A 25,734-nucleotide genomic window follows, 5' to 3' on the forward strand; every position below is an offset into this window, starting at 1 on the left:
TTGTTCCGAACAACACCCTCCAACTTGTCTACTCATGGACGAGACGCTCGTGCTCATGACAGCGCGAGATGCAAACATTAATATTTAATTGATTTCCAATAATATATACATACATACATACATACATTTTCATAAAGCAAGCATATTTGCCCACTCTCATGTTGATAAGAGTATTAAATACTTGACAAATCTCCCTTTAAGGTACATTTTTTGAGCAGATATAAAATGTGCGACTAATCACGATTAAATATTTTAAATCGCTTGACAGCCCTAGTATAAAGTAAAACCATATAGAAGAGGTTAAAAGTTCAGAAATAAAAGGCCAAGTTATCTATTTTCATTCAAGACTGAACTGGACAACAGTGACATATTAAAATGAAGAGCCATGATTTTATATTTGTGAACATAATTTATTTACATCATACAATTAATTCTTTATTATTGGAAGATTACGCGCACTGCAGTATATAAATAAAGATGTTTGTACAAACTTGCATAACTAAAAGGATAAAAAACAAAAAAACACACAGATTAAGCAGCCAGACCAAAAATCAAAATACGGAAAATGATTAATAAACCTACGTACGACCACAGGTCTAAGTCACCGCGGCACGCAACCACTTCGCCTCATACGATAATCATACACCCGCCGTCCACATTTACTCCCACAAACACACACACACACACACTTGTGTTTGATACACAGTATGCAACTGTCTAACACTCCCCAACGTTGTGAATTCGTCAGCTCACATTAAAAATAAAAGGAAAACATTCAATAGTGAAGTAAAAGATGAAAATATTAGTGGAGCTAAACCCTTCCAAAGGCAAAATTTAATACAAGTTTAGGCTACTTGTCATACAACATCACACGGCATACACACCAATTTTTTTTTGGAAAACAAAACAACGGAAACAAACGTTAAACAGTCAGGTGACTTGTATCGTCATGTGACTTCAGTGGATGATTTTAAAGACCTAAAAAGCAGGATGTCGACGTGCCTGCTATCCAGATCCCGGGCGCAGAGCGGGTCACAGCATTCAGCCGATGATCAACAGAAGAATTAACTGAAATAATCTGTCAAACTATGTTGTGTTTCCAGTGCCGGACACACAGCAGGAGGGAAGGAATATGAGCCAGCCAGCAAGAGAGGGCTAGCAACAAAGTCTCTTTTTCAAAGTCTCTTTAGCAATATGTCTGAACTGTGTGTTGATGGGGTGGGGGAAAGTGGATGAGATTCCAGCGGCACAAAGAAGCATTTCAGGTTGATAAAAACTTACCAGGACGCAAAGTCTGACAAGACCGGAGGGTTAAACTCTGACCTCACAGAGTTAAGCGGAGGCCAAGAACTGAAAAAGACAATAACCATTTTGCTACTCAAGCCAGCAGAGAGCAAGCACGGCTGAGATGGCGCCATCAGCCAACAGCAGTAAAAGTCTGAGAGTCCAAACAGGCCCAAGTGTCCGAGCTTTTTCTAGGCAGAGTTCAAGTGATCTCGGGAGGATCACAAAACAGCCTGCGTGGCCATCAACAGCATCTTCTAAAACGGCATCTTCAGCACTCTCCCTCAGTCACGTCCCCCATCCTCACATACAACCTTCCAAAAGTGTTAAACTCACACAAAAACAACAATGAACGCTGAAAAATATACGTGAACTTTCATGCACTGGGGGAAAGTCTTGAATTTGTAACAAACTAGGGGAAAAAAACAGGTCCTTCAGGAAGAAGGTTGGGCTCGAGTCCATTTCTTTTTTTTTTTTTTTTTTTTAAAGCCGATCGCTCCCAGTGTTCAAAGTCAAACTGAGAGTCCTCTTCATATTCTCTGGATCTTGTCAGCGACACACACGGGGTTTTCTTTGCGAATCTTGTCAGCAGCCTCGGCTTTGTAGTCGTACGGACAGTTATGCTTATCGGAGTAACGGTGAAGTCCACAGAACAGATTCCCACAGCGGCAGTCAAAACCTGAAATGCCAAAGCAGAGGACAGACTCGAGTCAAATCAATAACAAGTGCTCAAAACGGCCAAACATTCAGGCACACATGCGACACGATGTTAACCTTAAAATCTCACCATCGTTTAAAATGACTGACTAGTTGAGGTTTACAGTATATCAATATTTTGGAGTAACACTTAAGCTGTCTTTACATAAGACATTTGCTCTTCACTCACTGCGAGGTAGGGCGTAGAACCTTGCAGAGGCCACAGGTAAAACATCAGGGTCATATAAGGTCAGCGGCAACCAAGGTCAAAGTTGAAATACTTTTAACTTTAAGCACAGCGCTCGGTGGCAATTTCGAGCCGTGCACCACACCACGGGTAGTGCTTCGGCCTAGTTGGGCGGCACCGCTCTCCCCATAGGAAAACAATGGCACAGCCAGCGCAGAGCGATTTTACTGCTGATCATGCGCGGGTGGCTTAAGACATTGGACGCAAGAGCGAACAAGAGAGAACATTGCGATTACGTAGCATGTGCTGTAACCACTCGGCTACCTCCAAGGCTTTATGTCGTTCTCCTTTTTGGCTCTTTGTTGCCTCAAGCAAGATGCTTCCCTTTTACATTTGCTGCAGAAGTTTGTGATGGATTACTGACGTTTTTTCTTAAATCAGCCATTGCAAAAATGAAAGTTTATTCACTACTCGCATTCTGCTGTAAACTACATGATAAAATGGCAGAAATGGCTCTGGTTTGACCAGATTGTATTGGCATTCTCAGCCAGAAACGCAGCTGTAATCTCATTGTCCAGCCACAGAAATGGTTCTAGTTTGAACACCCAACAACTCTCATTATCATATTTAAACTAAAGGAAGCTAAAGTTTTCAGCTTGACCGTGACCCAGAAGAACAATCCTGTGACTGGTGGTGACATTTTCTATTAAGTCGGTGATCAGCGTCATTTCTTACCTGTAAGGCCAACCTTTTTGCGGCACATAAAGCAGCGAGCCTTCTTGGGTTTGAGGGGCTCTGGGGCTTTGGACTGGTCACTGCCAGCAGTGGAGGGATGAGAGGCTGAGGATGTGGGCTGAGTCAACACTGGAGACGCACAAGAAAAACACTTCACTCAGTAAAGTATTTGTCTTACTAAACTAGACAAGAGGTGTTACACACTATTATGAGAAAAGAAAGTACTTCTATTAAATACTTCAACAATCATGTGATTAATCGTGATTAAATATTATATTGTTGCAGTACATTTGTGGAGTTTATACTTTAAATAACATGTCGTCAGCCAATCATATGAAATTAATCAGTCAAATCAAGGTACTTCATCACACTGATGGAACTACCCTCTTAATTCAACCCACCTGGCTCTGTGAGCTCTACTTTGCCCCCTGATGCTCCTCTCTCCTCACAGGAGAGACTCATCTCAGTCATCTGTTGTGTTACAGAATTGGCAGTTGAAACCCCGCTGCGAAGAATAAATAGGACAGAATTAATAAAAAGAATTGCATAACCATATTTTCCATGTCTTTGTCTGCGGACGAGACGCTCTCTCAACAAAGGATGTACTGTTTCAGGTATAATGGTGCCTTTAAGTGTTTTGTTTACGACAAAGAGTCCACATGAATGACCCACTGATGTGGCATTCTACAAGCTTTGTTTGAAGGCAGTATACAGTATTACACGCTGGTGGATGCCCTCACCTGAGAGCCTCGTTGGCAGCAGCCTCAGCAGAGGCGGCGGCCTCAGCTGCCACCTCTGCACGAGCGACTGCAGCAGCTGCAGCATTATTCAAGGTGGCCTCTAACCTCTGGATGGCAGAAGCCTCTGCTAAGGGGCCACTGCTGTTGCCTGAGGGAGAAAATTTCACCACGCGTTATTGTCGGATACAGAGGTCGGGAGTTTTGTCCAATGTGCACATGGAAACAAAAAAAAAAAACGTGTGACGAACACAGCAAGTCTTACCCACAACACTCAAGGTACTGACTCCACCATTGTTCTGTCTTGACAGGTGCTCCTTGTGGCACACAGAGCACATGCCATTAGTCCTAGGGTTGCCATAGAAACCACAGCCATTAGCACAGAGTGTAGGAATTGGGCTCTGATTGGTTTCCTGGGCCATTGCGATGTCTGCCGCCTGGTGAGCTGACCTGAAGACACAAACAAAGACACGTGTTGGATTGATGAGTGTTGGGGGAAAACACCTAGCCTAAAGAAATTATAAATAAAACGCTGTATTAATAATATCAATACCCAGGTACCGAGTCAGGCAATATTATCTATATATTTATCGTCTATTTTACTCTAAATGGGCCCATAATTTACTAAATGAACATCATGCTGTATTGAAGAAGAGGTCATCAAACAATATTGTAAAAGAGCAGACAAACATTGATCACCACTTTCTCCGATTAGTTGTTCCCTCAGTAGTCAAACGAAAAAAAAACAAGACAATAAAACCTGATAATCATTTGACTTGAGCCGTGACACGTGGCGGGGGCTGGGTACCCCACCTCAATACCTTTCAACACTTTTTATTGGTACTACCAATGTGTTGCACAGATTTTCGAAAATGGAACATAAAGTTAACATTGAGTGCCTGGTCAGATTTATAGTCTACAGCATGGAAGTTCATTCTTGACTTTGGTATCAGTATGTGTGACAAAAAAATCTGCTTATCAGCTTTTTTTGGAGCTTTAACTCACATCTCACAGTCTTCATCAGCGAATGAGACGACTCGGGTGCCGTCAGATGACTTGAGTGTGGAACATCAGTCACAAGATAACAGTTGGGGGAATTGTAACCTATCCTGTTTCACAGGTCGTCTTTTGCATTGTATGCAAACAGCCTTCTTGATCTTCACTGATGCAGACTGTGAGATGTGGTTTAAAGCCCTGGAGAAGCTAGTACGTGGACTTTGTGTTTAGATCATTTTTGTCAATTTTAAGACTATTCTATGTGGGCAAAACTCTTGTTCGGCTGTTGGTGTTTAGACAACACTCAACTTTTGAGAACGTTGACTTCTTTTGTTGAATAAGGGTTTGTAAAAACACATTTATACTCGTCAAAGTCTTAAAACATTATTTACCAATTGTTTTGGTATCAGCACTGAAACTCAGCAATTATATCTGCAGGAGGATACAAAAATGTTTTACTAGTATGAGGAGTTTACATTTTGACTATAAAAGCGTACCTATTTTGTCATAAATAAGCATGAGGGGGGGAAACATGTAGATATAAAAACCAGAAGGTTTAGCTAATATTGACATAATTACTCTCAACTCCAAGTTAGAACACAGCGACTATGAGTCCCCTCTTCTCTAGCCAAAGTTACTCAAGTACTTACTTAAGTACTTTGCATCAGTCTCATAATTACATTTAAGGAAGTTGTGTGGAGATCAGTTGAAAGGAAGGCTATATATAATCCTTGGTAAAACATGGGGGGGAACCAAAAAGGGAAGTATTCACATCACAAAGTTCAGATTGTGGTGAATTATATCTGAGGCCTCCTTCTCTCCCTCAAAAATGTCGTCACTACACCTTCACGTGTGTGTGCCTGCAGACTGCAGTGCTCCATGCAGCTACAGGCTCACATGGACCTGTGTATGATGGCTTTCCACTGTCACAGGGGTGCAATGTGACACTTTGATCTCAGAGTGTCCTGAGTTACCTCAATACAGTGAGGCTGTGAAAACACATCTATTTATAGACAACCTCAAAAGGCCCTGTAAACAGAGATCAAGCCAAAAGATGTGTATCCTTGTCATAGTAGGTTTCCCTATCAAAGATGCCATCAGCTCTCTAACCCAAAGGAGGAAACACATGATGAAGACAGAGGCTGCCAAGACTGTGTTGGGTATGGGAACTCTTGGGGACAGATTCTGACATGGGTACAAAATTCAGCTCAACACCTGTAGATCACATAAAGAGTCGAGCACGTTTATCACAGAGACAAAAGCCCAAATCACTCACTGACCCCAAAGATCTAGGCTAAGTTAGGGCGTAACATGCTAACGTTAAACTCGCCCTTAGGCTCAATAACACCATCTCTACTATAGAGGCACTCAATGGGGGGGGAGGGTGGAGGGAGGGGTCGTTTTAAGCAATCAATACCATGTATGTCGACTGCAGTCTTCTGTTGCTCTCTAACCCAAAGGGAGAAAACACATGATGAAGACTGCAAAACACAGTTTAGACTGTGTCGGGTATGGGGACTCGTGGGGACAGATTCAACACCTGTAGATCACATTAAGAGTCAAGCACATTTAATCCCAGAGACAAAAGACCCAAATCACTCACTGACCCCAAAGATCTAGGCTAAGTTAGGGGGTAACATGCTAACGTTAAACTCGCCCTTAGGCTCAATAACACCATCTCTACTGTAGATGCACTCAATTGGGGGGAGGGGGAGGGAGGGGTCGTTTTAAGCAATCAATACTGTGTTGGGTATGGGGACTCGTGGGGACAGATTCAACACCTGTAGATCACATTAAGAGTCAAGCACGTTTAATCCCAGAGACAAAAGACCCAAATCACTCACTGACCCCAAAGATCAGATCAGGCCGACATCATAATGTGCCCTTAAGGAGAACAAATCGTTACTTCAAGCCCTTTATCCCTTCTGCTGTTAAGCTGCTGAACACAGACAATACCTATTTTAAATGACTGTTATTTAGAGGAACTTTAAGATATGTTGTTCTCATATATTGTTTCTTATTTTTTTGGCTTTTATTGCTTTAATCCTATGTATTTATATGGTTCTTATTGTAACTTGTCCCTCCAACTGCCCCATGCCTTTAATATGTTTCCTTTGACTTAACTAATTATTGGTTGTCTGTTGTATGTATGGATGTATGGATGAACTGGGAATGCTACAAATGAATTGCCCCCTTGGGGATAAATAAAGTTGTCTGAACTGAACTGAAGATCTAGGCTAAATTAGGGGGTAACATGCCAACGTGAAACTCAATAACACCACATCTACTATAGATGCACTCAATGTTAGGGTGGTTTAATGGTTTTAAGCAATCAATACCATCTATCTCGACTGCAGTCTTATGTTGCTTCCTGACAAAACACCCAGGCCACAGCCAGCCATGTCACTTCTACTACAAATCCACTGAGTCATGCTAGCAAAGCTAATGGCTTTCTTTCAACAAAAGCTCTGCTAACATGGCAACCTGGCAGCGTGAAACAGTATCACCTCTGAGTCGAGTTATACAAGTTTAAAAGACAAGACAAAAATGTAAATTTAGTGCTTTATGGTTTAGTGTAATCGTTCTGTAACTATAGTTAGCCACAACAACCGTGTGAGCAAGATTCTCGTGATCCAAGGCCTATAGAAGGAGGCTAGGTCACTCGTGAAGGATAGTGGGGTATTGCGCATGCGCAGTGTGACTAAAGCTGCGTTCGATTGGCTCAATTTCGTTAAGATTCTACTGCGCATGCGTTATACCCTTCACAGATATGACGTGTCTTCTTAACCTCCTTCAATAGGCCTTGTCGTGATCTGGCTAATGTTAGCATGCAAGCTAGCTGTTAGCTCAAATCAGAAACACTGTTAGCACTGTTGTTGCCTTTGTTTGTTTTTGTTCCCACCACAGACCAACAAAGTATCTTGACAATAACTTTACATAGCAAAGTGTCTTTTTAAGTATCATAATAGGAAATAAGTGTAAGATTAAAAACAGTTAAGCATCAAATAATCAAACATTTATGTAGCTAACTTGCTTATAGATAGCTGGTGTTAACATGAGTTAAATACAGATAATCTTTATTATTAGATAGCTGACAGGTTGGTGTTATAACACATACATAAACACATTCATAATAAAGCTATGGTGTTAATAGTTTAGTAGCTAGCTGTAGCTTTTACAACCTCAGAAAAGTTTTTAGAGACACGTGTTACAACATTTCTTTTAATCCTCTACTAGTTTAGTTTAAATAAAGCATCAAGGTTTATCACTTTCAGCTACTTCAAGATCTGTTAACTGTTCACTATTCAGAAACTTCCCCAAACACTTATGCTAGCAGCTAGTTTCACTAACTCACCTTCTGTCTTCTGAGAAATGTTGGTCTTCCTTTAAACTTCTTTTTGATTTGAAGGAACAAACTAACTTTATCTTGGAGCTAACTATCACTAGGGCCGTCTAGGTAAAGTCGTTTATATGAGTGCTTCTTCTTCTTCTCAGTCTTCTTTTCACACAAAGTGTATAGACTCCTCTCTCCGCCTGGGAGCACTAACACTAAACTAGTTGACGTCCTCTGGTCGCTGATTTGTGAAGGCATCTGTTTTGTTTTACGTGGTGAGTTTGCGTCCTCTCTCTCGCTCCTTCTTCTGTGGTGTTTATTGGCGTTTGGGAAACCAGCTTATAGGTGCATTACCGCCACCTACTGGACTGGAGTGTGGATCAGTAGATTCGCAGGAAAAAATAAATAAATAAAATAAAATAAAATAAAATAAAATAAAATAAAATAAAATTAAATTAAATTAAATTAAATTAAATTAAATTAAATTAAATTAAATTAAATTAAATTAAATTAAATTAAATTTTTAAAGGGACTATTTGTAACTTTGTAAGCGTATAAATGTAGCGGGTCGTCACACATGCGCGCTCGCATATGCGCGTTCGCGTGTAGCAGCTTATAGGTGCATTACCGCCACCTATTGGAAGAGAAGTGTGGAGCAGTAGATTGGCAGGAAAAAAAAAAAAAATAAAATAAAATAAAATAAAATAAAATAAAATAAAATAACATTTTTAAAGGGACTATTTGTAACTTTGTAAGCGTATAAATGTAGCGGGTCGTCACACATGCGCGCTCGCATATGCGCGTTCGCGTGTAGCAGCTTATAGGTGCATTACCGCCACCTATTGGAAGAGAAGTGTGGAGCAGTAGATTGGCAGGAAAAAAAAAAAAAATAAAATAAAATAAAATAAAATAAAATAAAATAACATTTTTAAAGGGACTATTTGTAACTTTGTAAGCGTATAAATGTAGCGGGTCGTCACACATGCGCGCTCGCATATGCGCGTTCGCGTGTAGCAGCTTATAGGTGCATTACCGCCACCTATTGGAAGTGAAGTGTGGAGCAGGAGATTGGCAGGAAAAAAAAAAAAAATAAAATAAAATAAAATAAAATAAAATAAAATAAAATAAAATAACATTTTTAAAGGGACTATTTGTAACTTTGTAAGCGTATAAATGTAGCGGGTCGTCACACATGCGCGCTCGCATATGCGCGTTTGCGTGTGGCTGCTGTACCCTCCTCCTCTGCCTGCTCGCCTTCACTCAGACAGCTCAGCTCGCTCCACCTCCAGACGTGAACGCGCGCTCACTCCACACTGCAGAAGAGTTAGTTTAGCTCTGAGAATATCTAGTGAATGCACAGGGGACGTTTGTGCAGAAATAACTGCTGGAGTTCCTCCAGACCAACAGAGGTTTCCCGTGTCTTGTGAAGTGACCGAGCTGTGCAGAGAGTTACGTTGTCTTCTCGTTACCGACCGGGTGCCGGTGTCTCCTCTGCTCTCTCCGGCTGCGGGCGGAGAGAGCAGAGGAGACACGCTGGAGAGCCCCGCTGCCTCAGCCTGCACTTAGGCAGGAAAAGCCAACACTAGGATCAGATCTAAATCATGTTCATGGAGAGACCTTCGTCTGGTCAGCTAACATTACTGCCAAGCAGCTGAAATATAGAGTGATATTGTGCTTTTAGCTGACGTGTGTCGCCTCACTGTTTTGAGTGATGCTCGTTCAGGTATATTGAGAGCGAGCAAGCGCGAGCCCGACGCTGACTTTCGTTGATTTCACGGCCACAGGTGTCGCTGTTAAGAAGCATTTCTGAAAGTTACAAATAGTCCCTTTAAATAAAATTAAAATTAAAATTATTAATAATAATAACAATAATATTAATAATCAAATTCTCTCCATTATTCCTGTTGCCCTTCAGTAATTAATTAGAAGATTGTGTACTTTCTTAGATGTCTTTCCTAGTAGATTCCCCATTGTAATATTGCGTCCTCTCTCCTCTCCTCTCCTTCTTCTTCCCTCAGTTTCTGGGGGATCGCAACCAACTTTAAGCTGCATACCACCACCTACTGTACAAGAGGGTGTAACATAGAATAGAATAGAGAATAGAAAGCTTTATTTTCATTGTATTAAATACAACGAGATTCACAGTTGCCACTTCTGTGCTGGAAGCCAACAGAATAATATATCTATACCCCCCCTGTGCAGTCTTAGCAAGCTATAGTACAGTTCAATGATTAGATCCTGCCTTACAGTCTCTTTCCGGTTGGACGTCACGGAAATTGTGATCCTCTGATTGGAAGGCAGTGGTGTGTTGTTGGAGTACAGCCACAAAAGATTTCAGGCTATTACAGAACAGTTAAACCCACTTCTTTCCACCACAAGTAGGCAGCACCATAGCTTCGAAATCACTGTTGCTTTATCAATCAATGTTTATGTAATCAGGAAGGGTCGACGTGTCTGTAGATCCAAGTAAACAAGTTTGAGAGAGGATGTGTTGCCCTCACATGTTCCTCCTAATCTCCAGCTCCTCCCAGAGTACTTCTGTACTTTCACTGTTTGGCTTTGATTGCTATGTCTAACCTTTGTTCTTTGACCTGTTACCTGTATCTCCCCATGGATGTCAAAGTAACATTAAAAGAGTTAAAGCAGCAATACTACAGTGTAAAAATACTTTGTTACAAGTAAAAGTCCTGCATTCAAAGTCGTACTTAAGAAAAAAATACAAAAGTATTAGCATCAAAATATATTTAAAATATCAAAAGTAAAAGTACTCATTTATGCAGAATAGCCCATTTTGGAATAATATATTTATATATATATATATATTATAATATAAAATATACATTATTTTAAATTATTATTATATTATATTTGTATTTATTATATTTATTTATAATTATAATTAGTGATGCGTGTGATCACTTTAATGTTGCAGCTGGTAAAGGTGGAGCTAATTTGATTTACTTTATATACTGTACTGCTGGCTAACTTAACCTGTGATAATACATCATAATGTATTTGTTGATTTATTTATTTATTTTAATAACAGTTCTTTGTTTTGTTTTTTCGGCATGTAAACGTGTTCATTGATTTGTTACATTATATAAAGAACAAATTTAAAAGTACGTCAGTCTTAGAAAGTGTGAAAAAAAATAATGATTGTGTCTAGAAGATATCCCGCAAATTGCGAAAACTGATCGGGGAAATCTATGCAAACTCTCGCGATATTCACTTCAAGAAGACCTATCAAAATCGTATTCATCTCGCGAGAGTTCTCCCAATTCGCGGGTTACCTTCTAGAAACGACCAACAAAATAGAATGCAAGACGTAACCGGAAAAGGAAAGGAACAAAAACCACGTGACCACTGGTTGTCCGGGGAACGCATTCGAAACAGATGCGTTTAACCAATCAGCTGCTCGGAGCATTCAAGACGCAGCCAATCAGCGTGCATCAAGCGAGGATTTAAACCAAGAGGCTGAAACTAAAAACTTACACCTCATCATTCTCCATTACGATTCTCCATCTGTTTGTTGAAGCAACGCATATTTCGAAATGGCTCTTCGAGTAACCAGAGTACGTACTTTAAAGTTTTTTTTCATATATATATTTCAATGCATTTGTTACATATGACCTGAAAGTTGTGCAGAAGAAAATGTGTTTTTATTTAATTTCTATTTGTTTGAAATGTTAAATGCCCTCGTGCGTCGCTGTGAGGTGAGGTCTGCGCTCGTGCATCCGTTCTATAATAGCAATTCGACTTAAAGACTTGAGCAATACATTAATAACATGCAATATCACTTTAACGCTAAATGCTTTTATTGTTATTTTCTCTGCAGAACCGCTTGGCTTCTACCAGGACCGACCTCGGTGGGAAGGCCTGCTCGGTCTCCACCACCACCACCACCGGGCTGAAGCCTCGAGCAGCGCTCGGCGAGATCGGCAACATCGCAGTGAACAAAGAAGTGCAGAAAAAGGTAAGAATGTGACTTAATTATGACATTTTGGTAGTTTACAGTGTTATTTCCGATGGGAAAAGGTTTTATGAAGGTCAATTCATAGTGCTACAATGCAAATACACTATGCCTTAAAAATGCTTGTGGGCTTAATACACTGATTTTGAATGTTTCTTTGTATCTTGTGGGATTTTCATGTCTGCATGTTGCATATAAGTAAAATCCTTATATGCAAACTGGGTTTAACAGCTGTGCCCATAGAAGGCCTGGAGCAAAAGGGTGGTAATGCTCCAGTCCAGTACTTACTTTTACACATATGTTCAAGGCTCTTTATTTGTCATTTATCAATTCCAGCAAAAAAGTCTTTTGTCTCAGGTTCCTTCAACATTGCTCATAAGATGTGTGTGTGTGTATATATATATATATAAAAGGGGAAATCACACAAGTAAATGCAAAAGCAACATGGTGATCTAAGGCATGAAATAGTGCAGTTAAAATAAAGATAAACTTAAGTACATATAAAATTTAGTTAACAGTATTTTCAATGGGAAAACTGTTAACAGGATGTATAAGTGATGAGTAGCATCTATGGGAAATGAAAGGTTATCTGAAAGTCAATTCATAGTGCTAAAATGCTAATACACTATAGCCCTGTCTTTGTGGGCTTAATACACTGATTTTTAAAGACTTCTCTTTGTATCTTGTGGGATTTTCATGTCTACATGTTGCATATAAGTAATTATGCAAACTGGGTTAACCGCTGTGTCCATAGAAGGCCTGGAGCAAAAGGGTGGTAAGAAATGTGATAATGCTCCAGTACCAGTAACCTTATCTCCTTCTAAGCAAGCACTTACATTTAAGTTCATGGCTCTTTTATTTGTCCTTTATCAATTCCAGCAAAGCTGTCATTGGCAATAAAAAATTGCTCATAAGATAAGTATATACAAAGGGGTAAATGCAGAAGCAACATGGTGATCTAAGGCATAAAATAGTGCAGTTAAAAATAAAGATAAACCTAAGTACATATGAAATGGTAATGTAATTTAGTTAACAGTATTTTCAATGGGAAAACTGTTAACAGGATGTATAAGTGATGAGTAGCATTTACTGATTATATTCATTTTGTTTGCTTCTGAAAGATTAAAATGCTCTTACCGTGGCCAAAGAGCCCACGGTAATGGGTTGACTGCTTGTTTTGTCTGACCGGCATTCAAAAATCTAGGCTGCTTTAATTGTCATAGATGATGGAGTTGGCAATTATCCACAGTGGAATCCAGACTATATCACCATTTCAGCCCTGACTTGAGACTTAAATCCATCTTTTTAATTTTAGACTGTGAAGACAGAGGCCACTAAGAAGACCAAAGTCGTTGCCACCAAGAAGGTTGAACAACCAAAACCAGAAAATGTTGTTCCTGTTAAACCTGAGCCCGAGGTGCAGGTGAGTTGAAAAGGCCAACAGCTATCTGGCCATTGAGACACAAATGACTGCCGGGTGTGGTGCTTCTGTTTTGTTTGCCCTCATGTTGGGATTTCCACCATTCCAGGTTGTCCCTGAACCAGCATCCCCCTCTCCAATGGAGACTTCTGGCTGTGCGCCTGCTGACCTCTGTCAAGCGTTTTCCGATGTCATGCTTCACACCGCCATCAGGGACGTGGACGCAGATGACTACGACAACCCCATGCTCTGCAGCGAATATGTGAAAGACATCTACAAGTACCTCCGACAGCTTGAGGCAAGGCAGCAAAAATGTTATCTGATCTGGGTATCATCCCCTCTCCTCTTTTGGGTTTTAACCAGTTTACTCTCTCTATAAAGGTTGAGCAGGACGTCAAACCTGCTTATCTGCAGGGTAAGGAGGTGACTGGTAACATGCGGGCCATTCTCATTGACTGGCTAGTGCAAGTGAGCCTCAAGTTCCGTCTGCTGCAGGAGACCATGTACATGACTGTGGGAATCATTGACCGCTTTCTTCAGGTGAGTGACTGGAAACCGTCAGTTACTTCTCTGCATGAACCGCAGCTACTATATAGCTAAACATCCTGGCCTTCTATCAATATACCACCCCAGTTTCTAAAATCTGCATGTGATTGCCCCTTCAACAGGACCACCCAGTCCCCAAGAAGCAACTGCAGCTGGTCGGCGTGACCGCCATGTTCCTTGCTTCCAAATTCGAGGAGATGTATCCCCCGGAGATCTCAGACTTCGCCTACGTGACAGACAGGGCCTACACCACCGCCCAGATCAGAGACATGGAGATGACCATTCTCCGGGTGCTCAAGTTCCAGATAGGCCGCCCTCTTCCCCTGCAGTTCCTCAGAAGGGCCTCAAAGATTTATGAGGTTCGTAGCAGCATCTTAAACCAGCCGACCTTGGCTTTTGTTGATTGATTTGAGAGCTTTAATCAATATCAGCTGCTAACTTCTATTCCTGCCTCGTCTCTCCCCTCAGGTGACTGCTGAGCAACACACCCTGGCAAAATACCTCCTGGAGCTCACCATGGTCGACTACGAGATGGTTCACTTCACACCTTCCATGGTGGCATGTGCTGCTTTCTCTCTTACCCTCCAGATCTTGGATGCTGGCGAATGGGTGAGTTTAACCTCTGGTCGCGAGTGGCTTCTAGTGTTGCCTTCTTTATTCCAAACTATTATAGCTCAACGGATACAGGATTTTTGAGGCTGTATGGCAATATTGGTTGATGGGCATCTTTAGACACCAACAGGCCTAATCCTCTAATCTGGACTGTGCTGTTTGAATGCTTGTATGAAGGCCAAACTCTTCTGAAATGTCTCTCCTCAGGATGCGACACTGCAGCACTACATGGACTACACGGCAGAGAGTTTGCTTCCTGTGATGGCACACATTGCCAAGAATGTTTTGAAGGTGAATGATGGGCTGACCAAGCACATGGTAAGTGTAGTGGAACTTGCACATTAACTGCTACATGATTGGTTTAGATTTCTGGTTACCCATAGAACCCATTTTCATTCACATATCTTGAGTTCAAGGGACCCCTTTGAAAATGGCTGCCAGGTTTTCCTTACTACAAACTTGTGCTAAATTTTGGTGTTATTTAGCCTCCTTTGCAATAAGCTAGTATGACATGGTTGGTACCAATAGATTCCTTAGGTTTTTCTAGTTTCATATGATGCCCATATCTTCACTAGCTTTAAAAGTGAGCTCGCTACACTCTTAAAAATCACAAGTTGCTAACTGAAGTTTGACAGTCCTAGTTTAAACTGGATCTGCAGCTGCAATGTATGTAATTAAAGAGCTTTAATCTTAACTTGGCTGTCAGTGTAGCTTAATTTTGATATACTTCTAACCATCTTTCTCTTTTCTTGCAGGCAATTAAAGGCAAATATTCCACTTCAAAGCAGATGAGGATTGCCACCATCCCTCAGCTCAAGTCTTCAGTCGTGAAGGATTTTGCAAAGCAGCTCACCCAGTGAGATGACAATGCGTTTGGCACAATGTGCTGGATTTGTACAGTTGTAACTTAAAACTTTTTAACGTGACAGAAGGAGCTGCACGCCAAGGACTGTCGGTGGTTTGCATTTTAATCAAGTGACGATCGTTTATACTCTTACTGACCCTTTTTTTCAAAGCATGCTACAAGTTTTAAATCTGAAAGCTGGCCCTCTAACCTGCACAATGGCAGTTTAGTCTTGGAAAAATTGACTTGCTCTGGAACCATGTCACCGTATCAGAAATATTTACTCGACATGAGGTTCAGTTGGCTACCAATGAATACGCTAATGCAGCCCAATTCACCATTTTCACAACGCTTCTAACACCGTTCGTTAATGCACTACTTGGCCGACTGAAATCTTGACCCCGACCACAATATTTTGAACAGTCAGCACACAAATGTTGCTACACAACACAATTTGACCAAGTCCCAAATTTATATCCCAGTCAAGCTATTTTTATAGCTTAGTAACTTCTTCCAAGTGGCTGCAAATCTAAAACTTGTGGCATGCTTTAAAATGGTCTCCAATATAAAGGGGCCTGTGGATGAGTGTGGCTTTTAATTTTTTTTTATTTTTGTTAAATGGGAGTTTCTTAATGTCTTGAAGTGTGTAAAATGTACAGCAATACTTTTTAAATGATTTTACATTCTTAAATGTCTTGTACTTAAAGTTCTATTAAATGGTTCATACCAGAAATTTGCTCCCTTGCCATTAATGTTTATCAACACTAGAGGTCGCTCTAAGCTTAGAGAAAGTTGCTGCTGTGAGATTTCAGGTGTCTGCTTGTGCAGAGAATCTAGACATTGGTCAGTTAATTGGTAATGCAGGTGGGGAAATGTTTACCTCTCTGAGCTGCAAACACTTCACCCCAGGGTGAAATTGGCTGGCTGTTACTTGCTTTTGACTGGGTCTACAAAAGAGCATCTCCTGCAAGTTGGGAAACTTGCACTCAATGTGCTTTGATACCCCTGCTATCAATATATTCTTTATTGTTCCATGTCAGTGAATCTTTCAGGGTTCTTATGCAGTATGGAATTTGATTTGTCATTTCCAGGTCTGCCCCTATTCTGCTCTCTAAAATATATTCAGAATTTTCAAAAAAATTGATCATACAAGCAGGGTTTTTCATGACGATCGGAGCAGGCAGCCAGCCAGTGTTACCACTGTGTGAGAGAGCGCAGGGAAAAGTGAGGTTGATGTCGTCGAAAGCAAGGCAAGAAGTATGGCATGCAACACAAAGTCAATGGACTGTAGCTCTTATTTCTAGTTTCTTCAAGAGTTGTACAAGAACATCCTGCTACTGTAGAGGATGTAAGTATACAGTTGTGTAAATTTACATACGTTTTTTTTGTTTGAGCTATAATCTTCTGGCAATTATTTGGCAGCATAATAGCATAGGAATGTAACATACATGTCACCAGCTGGCTTTTAAAAACATTTTATATAAACATCTAGCTATATGGTCTGAAAAATCTACAAAAAGAAGTCTGGAAAAAAAATTGAATTTTGAAATGGAAAATTTGTAGGAACCCTGATCTTCCACTCAACACTTATCCCTGGTCAAACATGCCTCTCATTTAACACCTGTTCCCCCACAGTCTGAGGTGTACTGTCCTAGTAATTGTCCAGTAGAGTTGGACCAAGATATTGGCTTATTGCAGATCTATGGGTGTCAGCAGAGAAGTTGCCTAACAGAAACCCAAATTATGGTCAATTATAAAGTGTATTCATTGCATAGTCTGTCCACCAGGGTGCACTGAAGTTTTATTTTTCAACTGCAAAACCTGCCAATACATCAGATTGTAACTCTCCAGTGTCTGCCTCAATAACTTCAGTATTGAGTCAATATTAAAGATCTCTGATAGGGCATTGTGTGCAATGTCACAAAGCAATAAACAGCAGACATTTTGACTTGTAATAATAGGGAAAGCACAGCTGATACTAATAACAATGGTTCAGTTATATTACACTGTTCAGTGAGCCAACATGCACAATACCAGGTCCTTGAAACTGAAGCTAAATGGAATTCAGCCATTCATTTTGTGTTTTTCCTACCATAACATGTCAATATCTTATGTGAAAAAGGGCCTGTGAGCAGAGCAGCTTTACAGTAACACATTAACACTAAGCTCACTGGCTTTGCGAAAAACAGTCTGGCTGTTTTCGCAGTTTCATTTCCAGAAAATTCACCATATCGAGAAATGTGTGTAATCCATTGCCCATCCTTTCAGTTGAGTGTTGTGACTCTTGTCTGCGTCATAATCTTTTAAAACACAGGCAGATGCAAAGGGCTCCTCACAACTTCAATTACATCACACCAAAGCTACAGTATTTAAAGCTAATGGACAGAGCAGAGTGGGAGCTATTATCACTTAAACCCATTCACAGCTGAGAGCCTGAGGGAACCAGGCCGCCCTATCCATCCTCCTACCTCCCAGGGGGACGCCAGGAGAGCTTTGCTGTACAAGACCACCTGCCGTCTGCACGACACGACACACTGTGTACATCATTGGGATCCATCATCGGGATCATAAAGCCATCACCCCTAAAGGCCTGCTGGATAGCAGCTTGAATGCATCTGTTGCCGTATAGGCCGGGGCCAGAAATCATCTGCCGCTGGAAGCACACATCGGGGAGTTTGGGTTTATTGTAGTTCATTCAGTGAAACACGAGGAGCGAGTCCCACATAAAAGATCAGTGGCGCTTTCGCTGTCTTGCGAGGAAGAAACACGGCCAAACCACGCTTTGATAGTTTTAAAAGTCATATAATGCAAACATGTTCGACACAACGCTTTGACATACTGACATATAGGCGGTAATGCCGACACCTTGAGAGCTTTTTATCCATCCAGCTTCTGAGCCTTCTGTTGTTTTCCACAGAGACACATGATAATTAGCCTCAGTTATCCTGGAAAGCCGGGCTTTTAAACCCACAGATCATACCGAGAATTCATACTTGGAGGCTGAGGTCATGACTGGACAGCCATATCGGTTTACAAGGCAGATTCCTCCTGTGCGGGGCTCCAAACCATACACTTGCAGCTGCCTGGAACACTATTTGGCCTTTCTGACGAAGATTCAGCTCTGTGACATTTTATTAAGATGGAAAATTGAACAGAGTGGCTGCGCAGCTCAAGACAACTCGGCAACTGAAACACCACAGTTGCTAGTAACCTTACTGTAAAAAGGGTCAGTTTGCCCAAATTATAGAAAAACATATTTTACCACTCAACCCCTTGTGGTATCGAGCCATGCAAATAGTTTTGGTTTTATGAGCAGGGCTAAAGTTGGGCATACACTGTACGATTTTAGAAATGTTGTGTAACTCCTACTCTTACTGTATAAGTAGATCGTTTGCGATGTAAAGCCAAAGCTCACGATTTATGTGCTCACAAGTAACAGTAAAAACACGGTCCATCGGCCCCTGAGGGTCGTTCTGGCTGTTGACAGTTATCAATAAAGATTCATAATTTCAGTTTTGAAAGCTCCGAGGCACGTAATGTTTGTTTGCCTGCACAGGTCTGTACGTGTCACAATGCTAACAAGGCAGAAACGTGCTGCCCTGATCATCTGGGCCATCCTGTCTGCTGAAACGTCGAAAAAACGTGGCGCCGGTGTATATGAACTCGCAGGTGGCTAGGAAGACGTGGACAGTATGGCTTGTCCATTTTGCAGAGAGAATTGGAGGTAAGCTAGCTACGTTTGACTATATCTATTGTATATTGTTCCCAGGCGGATACCTCAAAACTATAGACTGTACATAAGAAGTGGACATAGTCACTGTGACGTCACGCATTGGTTTGTGGGCTTTTGAAGCCTCAAGTGCAGCATTTTGGCCGTCGCCATCTAGTTTTTTTGCAAAGTGAGACGAGAAGGTGGAGCTAAATACAACCGAACGCTGAATAAGACATTTTCAAGCAACCAAAAAAGTTAGAATTAACTTTCACAAACAGAACCGGAGGTAGCCCACCGCTCAAAACCTAAAACCAAAACTATCTGCACGGCTAGATACCACTAAAATAAAAATGATAAAATATGTCGGATGACCCGACCACTTAAATGACAACAACTTGAGAACATTTCAGTGCCCAAATGCTTCTGTCCTTTTCCATGTTTATTCAAGCTCTCCCCATTAAATGAATTTGCGAGTCAGCACTGAGGTCCAGAAAGAATGCAAAGCTCGTCTTCAGACCTCTCAGCATTTCAGCAGCGCAGATCTCAGCCACAAGCGGATCGTCCAAGACCAGAGTCAAAAGTTTGGATCTCCTTCCCAGTCTAAACATCGTCCGAGATGGCCAGAGGTTTAACAAGTGCACTCTTCAAAATGAGTCAATGCCCATTCTCACCTCCCCGTCCACCAAGTCTGCGCGTCTCAATTCAATATGACAAAGTCAAACAAACAGCCGGCCCCGTGGCAGCGCTGTTCGGGTTTCTGTGGGGGTGCTAATAGGTTGGCAGCTGGCAAGCAGAATGAGGCCTCTGGGCTTGAGAGTGGAGTGAAGCACAAATAAACACAGGGGCATTCATTTTCACAATTTATAGATTTTCAAATAAAAATCATGTGCTTGCTGAACTTTGCTAACCTTGGACGCTCGGTGTCACACGAAGGAAAGAAAGGCTCCCATTGTGGCCCGAACAGTGGAGCGTTTGAGCCAGGTGTGAATGGGATTTTCTCCAGACCGCCGTAACCTCTCCGTGGACGGCGTGAGCGGCGAGCAGGAAGTCATCTTCTCCTCGCGATCAAGGTTGCACTTACATGTTTGTTTAATAGTCGCAGGCAGGAGAGCGATGTGTTTCCTCTCCAAAGACACTGCATTGTGAGAATACTTTGGAAGGAGATTTGGAAATCTTTTTACATTCAACATTTTAATGCTGATGTCAAAGAAGGATTTCAGGTTCATTTAGTAGATGTTCTGGAGCTTTTGATCATACCACATGGTCTTCATCAGCAGATTCAGTAACTTTTCTGACCACTTTTTAAGGTCCTCTCGTCCACATTGGCTTAAATATTGAGCTTCAAAGTTCATTCTTCACCTTCGAAACAGCTGCTGACGAAACAATCTCACCTCAAGGTCCATTTAGTATATATTCTGGAGCTTTCGATCATGTCACTTGGTCTTCATCAGCAGACCCAGTAACTTTTCTGACCACTTTTTAAGGTCCTCTCGTCCATGTAACTTTCAACATATAGGAACAAAGTCCTTTAACAACCATATTATTATTGCACACATTATAAACAACAGCCTGGATACACTAACGCAGAAATTAAGTTAAGTTATGCCCCTAAAAAAAGCCAATGTAGAAATCCAAACTTTTAATACATGCATGCTTTGGCAAGAGAAGTTGTTTTGGGGAGACAAAACGAAGCTATTATCTTGTTTCGGCTCTCAGAGGTTATTTTTGGCAACTGAGCAGCTCCACTGGACCAGTTCAGAGTACAGTGTGGTTGCAGGGAGAGGTGAGGACTGCTGGTTGTTAACTTCCCCAAATGAGATTTTTCCACTGGCCTTCACAACGCAAGTTCTGGGGATTAATAGGTTCGGTCCAACGATTTTAACTTTCTCACATGAAGAAACCAGCCAATGACAGAAATGAGGTACTGAGGTCAAATTTGTATTTCAATCAATGATCTAACCGTTGCATTTTGAACTTGTTGAAGAGTAGTACTGTACTAAATAATGCATAACCCTCTTATGATGTGATGAAGGCATTTTCGTAGGCTGGTTCCAGACTAGTTAGATAAACAATCAACCAATCAGAGGTTCGTAGACATGATTCAAAATAGTGATGTCATCCTCTACATAGCAAGCTAGATAGCCAGCTACACCCACGAAAAATAACAACAGAGAAATGGCCACAAAAATGGCGACAAGCGCGGATGACAAAGACACAGCTGTTGTAAGTAACGTGGTGATGTCACCAAGTAACACATTTGCATAATACCTGCCTAGCGGCTAGTTTGGCATGTCCCAAAACAAAGCTAGTTAGACTGGAGCTGGAGCGGAGGCTGAAGAGTTTGGATCGGTTGACCAATCACAAGAGAGTGGACCAGCTGACCAATCAGAGCAGATTGGTAGGAGCTAAAACAGAGCGTTTTCAGACAGAGGGTGAAAAGAGGTGCTGCAGCACAGCCGGTATGAGAAAAATAAAGTGTTTTTTGAACATTAAAGCATGTAAACATGTTATATTGGGCACCCAAAATACAAGTATGCACCTGAAAATGAGCAAAATAGGTCCTCTTTAAATTGTTCTAGTAGCTCTGGCTCCAGAAATGCAGCTTACTAACCTCCTCATCAGTGGTCACGTACAGTACATCTCGATGTTCACATTACATCATACTGGACTGAAGCCCCGATAGTTTGTACTTGTCAGACTGTTGCCTGTATTTTAACCTGACATCACTGGGCAACATAATAACCACTAAAGGGCTATTAAGTTAATGTTGTCACGCACCGTAACTATCAGAGGTTATATCACCGTTTTACTTAGTGGGAACTGGGCCGTTGTTTGTGTTTTGATTTACGAGATCAGTAATAATGAGAACAAGACTGCCAATGAATCTAGTGTTTGGTGCTGTTATCGGAGGTCTGTTAGTACATTATTACCTTCTATGATGACAAGTGCTATAGGCAGGTTTATGAGCCATGCAATGTCGTACTGTATTTAACGTTTGCTTTGTTGTTTTTGATTTTCAAGCGTTTATGTCGTGAAAAAAAAAACATTCTACTCACAGAAAATCAACAAAAATGGTCTCCATGGATGTTGTGACGTGTAAACAGCACCATTTTGTTCTTTGATTTTAAAGTGATGTAAGCACCCAGCATGGCTGGTCTCCAGAGACGTCTCGTGGTATCTACAGTATGTTGTAATCTGACCTGTATGGTGAGTCAGGCTGCCTGGCACATGTCGCCACTGGGCTGTGATAAATCCTCAGCGTGCTGGGAGGAGGGGAGGGGATACACTGCTGCTCATGCTGACGCATTGTAAATCAACCTCTGGGGTCACTTGGCCATCTCCTTTGTTGTCTGCATGCGACAAAGAGATTGACAGAGGCCATCCGCCACTGAACCTTGGCACCTCCACTGCTTCTTATGGGAACCGATCCGGCCTGAATCCAGTGGTGCACTTAGAAATCTGTACTTACGGTTTTTATCTTTTTTTTCATTCACTCATAGAATTTCACTTAGTGATGTAGCCTACTGAGGATTTCTGAGACCCGAATTATACAGAAATATACTGTCTACTACCACACCTGTTAAAACCCCCTCAGTTTTAGAGCTAGAGTTTAGAGGAAAAACTAACATGGCCATTTTCAAAGGGGTCCTTTGACCTCTGATCTCAAGATATGTGAATGAAAATGGATTCTATGGGTACCCACGAGTCTCCCCTTTACAGACATGCCCACTTTATGATAATCACATGCAGTTTGGAGCAAAAAAGATATAGTTTTTTTATGCAGTGTAAATGTGTTATTTTTGCTTATTCTTAAATGGTGTATTTCAATATTTCTGCATACTGGGGTCCCTAAACAGTCCTGGAATTGCATGAATTGGGTATCACTGGATACCAACTGAGACTCTTGTGGATCCAATGAGCCCAATTGTAGTGAAACCATTTTTTAAAATTTGACCTCACTGTATAAAATGACCTGTGGTGACCTCTAGGATAATCACAGCCTCATGAAACTTTACAACCACAAACTACAGAGCTAGAGCATTAAGAGGATGGATGGCTTTACTAAGTAGATTGACAATAAGGGGGTTTCTGAGCAGTTTCCAGAACAGAAGTGCTCGCCATCCAATCGCCGCTAAATGCAATTCTTGCAGAAATGTCAAAAGTTTTTGATATCAAATCACAGCATAGTATTTTCTATGGTGTTCCTCAATGTCTTGGTGTATTAATGTGGTATTTTGGAGGGATTAATGATAATTTTTATCAATTCTCAATTGGTAAAAAATGGTTAAATTTATCAGGACTTCATCTCTCTATATCGTGATAGAAGATTTTGGCCATATTGCCAAGCCCTAATCTGGACCAAAAGTGACGGAGCAGCCAACAGGACAACATCCCCATCCATAAAGCCACGCCACTAGTGCAGCTAAAAACACAGAAGGGTATTTAACAACGCTTACCACAAGTCGTTTCCCAAGTTGCAACTCTTTTTCTTTTCTTTTTTGTTTATTTCTAACAATGTTACCAACAGTGTGCTCTCAGTGTAGAGTCTACAGTGCTGTGTTAGCACTTTGGTAAATTAGAATTGAGTCATTTTTTCTTTCAGCTTTCACCTCATGAAGGTGAGCTCCTCCTCCTCCTCCTCCTCCTCCGGATGAGTATTCCGAGGACTCTCATCTCACTAAAGAAGCCTCGGATAATTACGCCATTTCTCACGTCACTGTCCTCTCTAAAATGACACTGAATTTACTTGATTATAGAGCTCGTTCCTTGCTGAAATCAGTCACCTCAGACACATGACGCATGTAGTCTGTGGACTTTCTTTGCCTTGCCGTTGGGAAATTATGCTTCTGTTTGTTACAGATGGCTCCTCACTCGGCAATGTCAAGAAACGAATGGATAAATAAAATTGTTCCAATTATTCATCAGCTGTTTCATTTCGCCGAGAATCGGGGATAAACCGATTTTCCTCAAAGTGTAATTATGTGAGGTTACTTTTTGGTCGTTCTCATGAGTATTTTCTGGTAGTTTGGCCCATCATCCCACACACACAGCGACCTCCAGGGACTCAACAGCGAACAGAAGCACCGTTATTGATTATATTAGTCAATAAGAGCTAGTTTCCTCCCCGACTATTATACTAATGCACTTAGGGTGAATGTCCCGGCTAGCCTTGCAGGCCAGGTTATAAAGTGCACCAGAGCTCCTAAATTATTCACGAGGCCCCTTCACCAGCTCCGGGCTTCCATTAGAGACAGCAGTGGAAGAGGGGAGAGGGGGGGGGAAGAGGGGGGTGACGATGATGTCACCCGGCCCCACGGAGCCAGACAAGGGCACCTGGGACTGAATGATGGAGTCAGCTGTGGAGAGGAGGACCACAGCTCTGCCGGAAGAGTCTGTCTGAGGAAACGAGTGCTCTGCCTCCGCGGGTCACTTCACCAACAGGGCTCGGTGGTCAAGAGGGAACACTGTCTGTGAATACAAGCTTATGTAACCACGGTTCAGAGGGAGAATAGAAGTTGCTGAACAAATTTAGAGACATATTCGATAAGAAAGAGAGGCCTCACTTCAATACTATATACTCAAGCTGTAAAAGTAGAGATGGGTGACAAATAAAAGGAAAAAAGCAACAGAAAGTGTCTTAGTAAGCCTCCAGAACAGCTTCAGTGCTCCTTGTCATAGATTCTGAAACTCTACTGAAGGAAGAGCTTACAAAAGATATTCCCTCATTCTGTGTTTTGATGACGGAGAGTGTTGTCACATCGCCCCCGAAGGGTATTCAACCACCTAAAGCAGTGGTTCTTAAAGTGGGATCCAGGGAGGAGGGGATCTCCTAAATTCGTTTAAACGCTACTAATTTCTTTAATGCATTAACGCAACTTGTGTTTTTTAGGTTTAGGTTGCTCATTTTATTTTCTACAAAACCAAAAGAATCCATTGGTACCAACCATGTCATACTAGCTTGTCACGAAGGAGGTTAAATAACGCTCCAAACTTGCGCTAAATTTTGGCGAGGAAAAACTGTCATGGCCATTTTCAAAGGGGTCCCTTGACCTCTGATCTCAAGATATGTGAATGAAAATGGGTTCTCTGGGTACCCACGAGTCTCCCCTTTACAGACATGCCCACTTTATGATAATCACATGCAGTTTGGGGCAAGTCATAGTCAAGTCAGCACACTGACACACTGACAGCTGTTGTTGCCTGTTGGGCTTGAGTTTGCCATGTTATGATTTGAGCAAATTCTATTTATGCTAAATACAGTACCTGTGAGGGTTTCTTGACAATATTTATCATTGTTTTGTGTTGTTAATTGATTTCCAATAATAGATATATACATACATTTGCATAAAGCAAGCATATTCGCCCACTCCCATTTTAATAAAAGTATTAAATACTTGACAAATCTCCCTTTAAGATATATTTTAAACGGATACAAAATGAGTCATCAATCACGATTGACTATGGACAGTCATGCAATTAATCACGATTAAAGTACCAACATTTTTTAACAGCCTCCTCTGGGGAGCGAGATCAAATGAATGCGTAAAACCAATCCATGTGATGACGAACCCCGTTCTCCCCTACTCTAGCCCAATGGCGTTGGAGGGGGGCACCAGGGAGGCCAATCATATTTCACACACCTCTGCTTAGAACCTCCTAA

General features: G+C 41.4%; 2 protein-coding genes and 1 long non-coding RNA gene across 3 annotated transcripts; 1 reads left to right on the forward strand and 2 right to left on the reverse strand.

Annotated features, from left to right (window-relative positions):
- Positions 1-389: 389 nt before the first annotated feature.
- LOC119478312 (AN1-type zinc finger protein 5-like) lies at positions 390-8,260 on the reverse strand. Its single transcript, XM_037752977.1, has 6 exons — positions 7,991-8,260; positions 3,905-4,089; positions 3,643-3,790; positions 3,304-3,407; positions 2,903-3,031; positions 390-1,963 (listed from the first exon to the last, which is right to left on the reverse strand). Exons 2-6 carry the CDS (start codon positions 4,059-4,061, stop codon positions 1,815-1,817), a joined length of 687 nt encoding a protein of 228 aa, XP_037608905.1. The 5' UTR covers positions 4,062-4,089; positions 7,991-8,260; the 3' UTR covers positions 390-1,814.
- On the reverse strand, positions 1,972-2,896 carry LOC119478313. The gene is made up of 3 exons (XR_005204419.1): positions 2,693-2,896; positions 2,396-2,397; positions 1,972-2,349 (listed from the first exon to the last, which is right to left on the reverse strand). It is a non-coding gene; the product is annotated as an uncharacterized LOC119478313 (long non-coding RNA).
- A 3,125-nt stretch (positions 8,261-11,385) lies between the features above and the next one.
- On the forward strand, positions 11,386-16,094 carry ccnb1 (cyclin B1). Its single transcript, XM_037753579.1, has 9 exons — positions 11,386-11,541; positions 11,805-11,942; positions 13,255-13,362; positions 13,469-13,657; positions 13,741-13,899; positions 14,028-14,264; positions 14,374-14,514; positions 14,725-14,835; positions 15,273-16,094. Exons 1-9 carry the CDS (start codon positions 11,521-11,523, stop codon positions 15,375-15,377), a joined length of 1,209 nt encoding a protein of 402 aa, XP_037609507.1. The 5' UTR covers positions 11,386-11,520; the 3' UTR covers positions 15,378-16,094.
- The last annotated feature ends 9,640 nt before the right edge of the window (positions 16,095-25,734 follow it).

This window comes from Sebastes umbrosus, chromosome 19 (genome assembly GCF_015220745.1).
Source record: "Sebastes umbrosus isolate fSebUmb1 chromosome 19, fSebUmb1.pri, whole genome shotgun sequence".
Lineage (NCBI taxonomy): Eukaryota > Metazoa > Chordata > Actinopteri > Perciformes > Sebastidae > Sebastes > Sebastes umbrosus.

What these genes read in the sequence shown, in the direction of transcription:
- LOC119478312 (XM_037752977.1), bottom strand. Translation starts at nt 4,061, where the DNA reads ATGGCCCAGGAAACCAATCAGAGCCCAATTCCTACACTCTGTGCTAAT. An exon ending in CAGTACCTTGAGTGTTGTGG is followed by an intron (nt 3,791 to 3,904) that starts GTAAGACTTGCT and finishes TTTCTCCCTCAG; the next exon opens with GCAACAGCAGTGGCCCCTTA. An exon ending in CAAAAAGGTTGGCCTTACAG is followed by an intron (nt 1,964 to 2,902) that starts GTAAGAAATGAC and finishes TTGGCATTTCAG; the next exon opens with GTTTTGACTGCCGCTGTGGG.
- ccnb1 (XM_037753579.1), top strand. Translation starts at nt 11,521, where the DNA reads ATGGCTCTTCGAGTAACCAGA. An exon ending in TGGCTCTTCGAGTAACCAGA is followed by an intron (nt 11,542 to 11,804) that starts GTACGTACTTTA and finishes TTTTCTCTGCAG; the next exon opens with AACCGCTTGGCTTCTACCAG. An exon ending in GGGCCTCAAAGATTTATGAG is followed by an intron (nt 14,265 to 14,373) that starts GTTCGTAGCAGC and finishes CTCTCCCCTCAG; the next exon opens with GTGACTGCTGAGCAACACAC.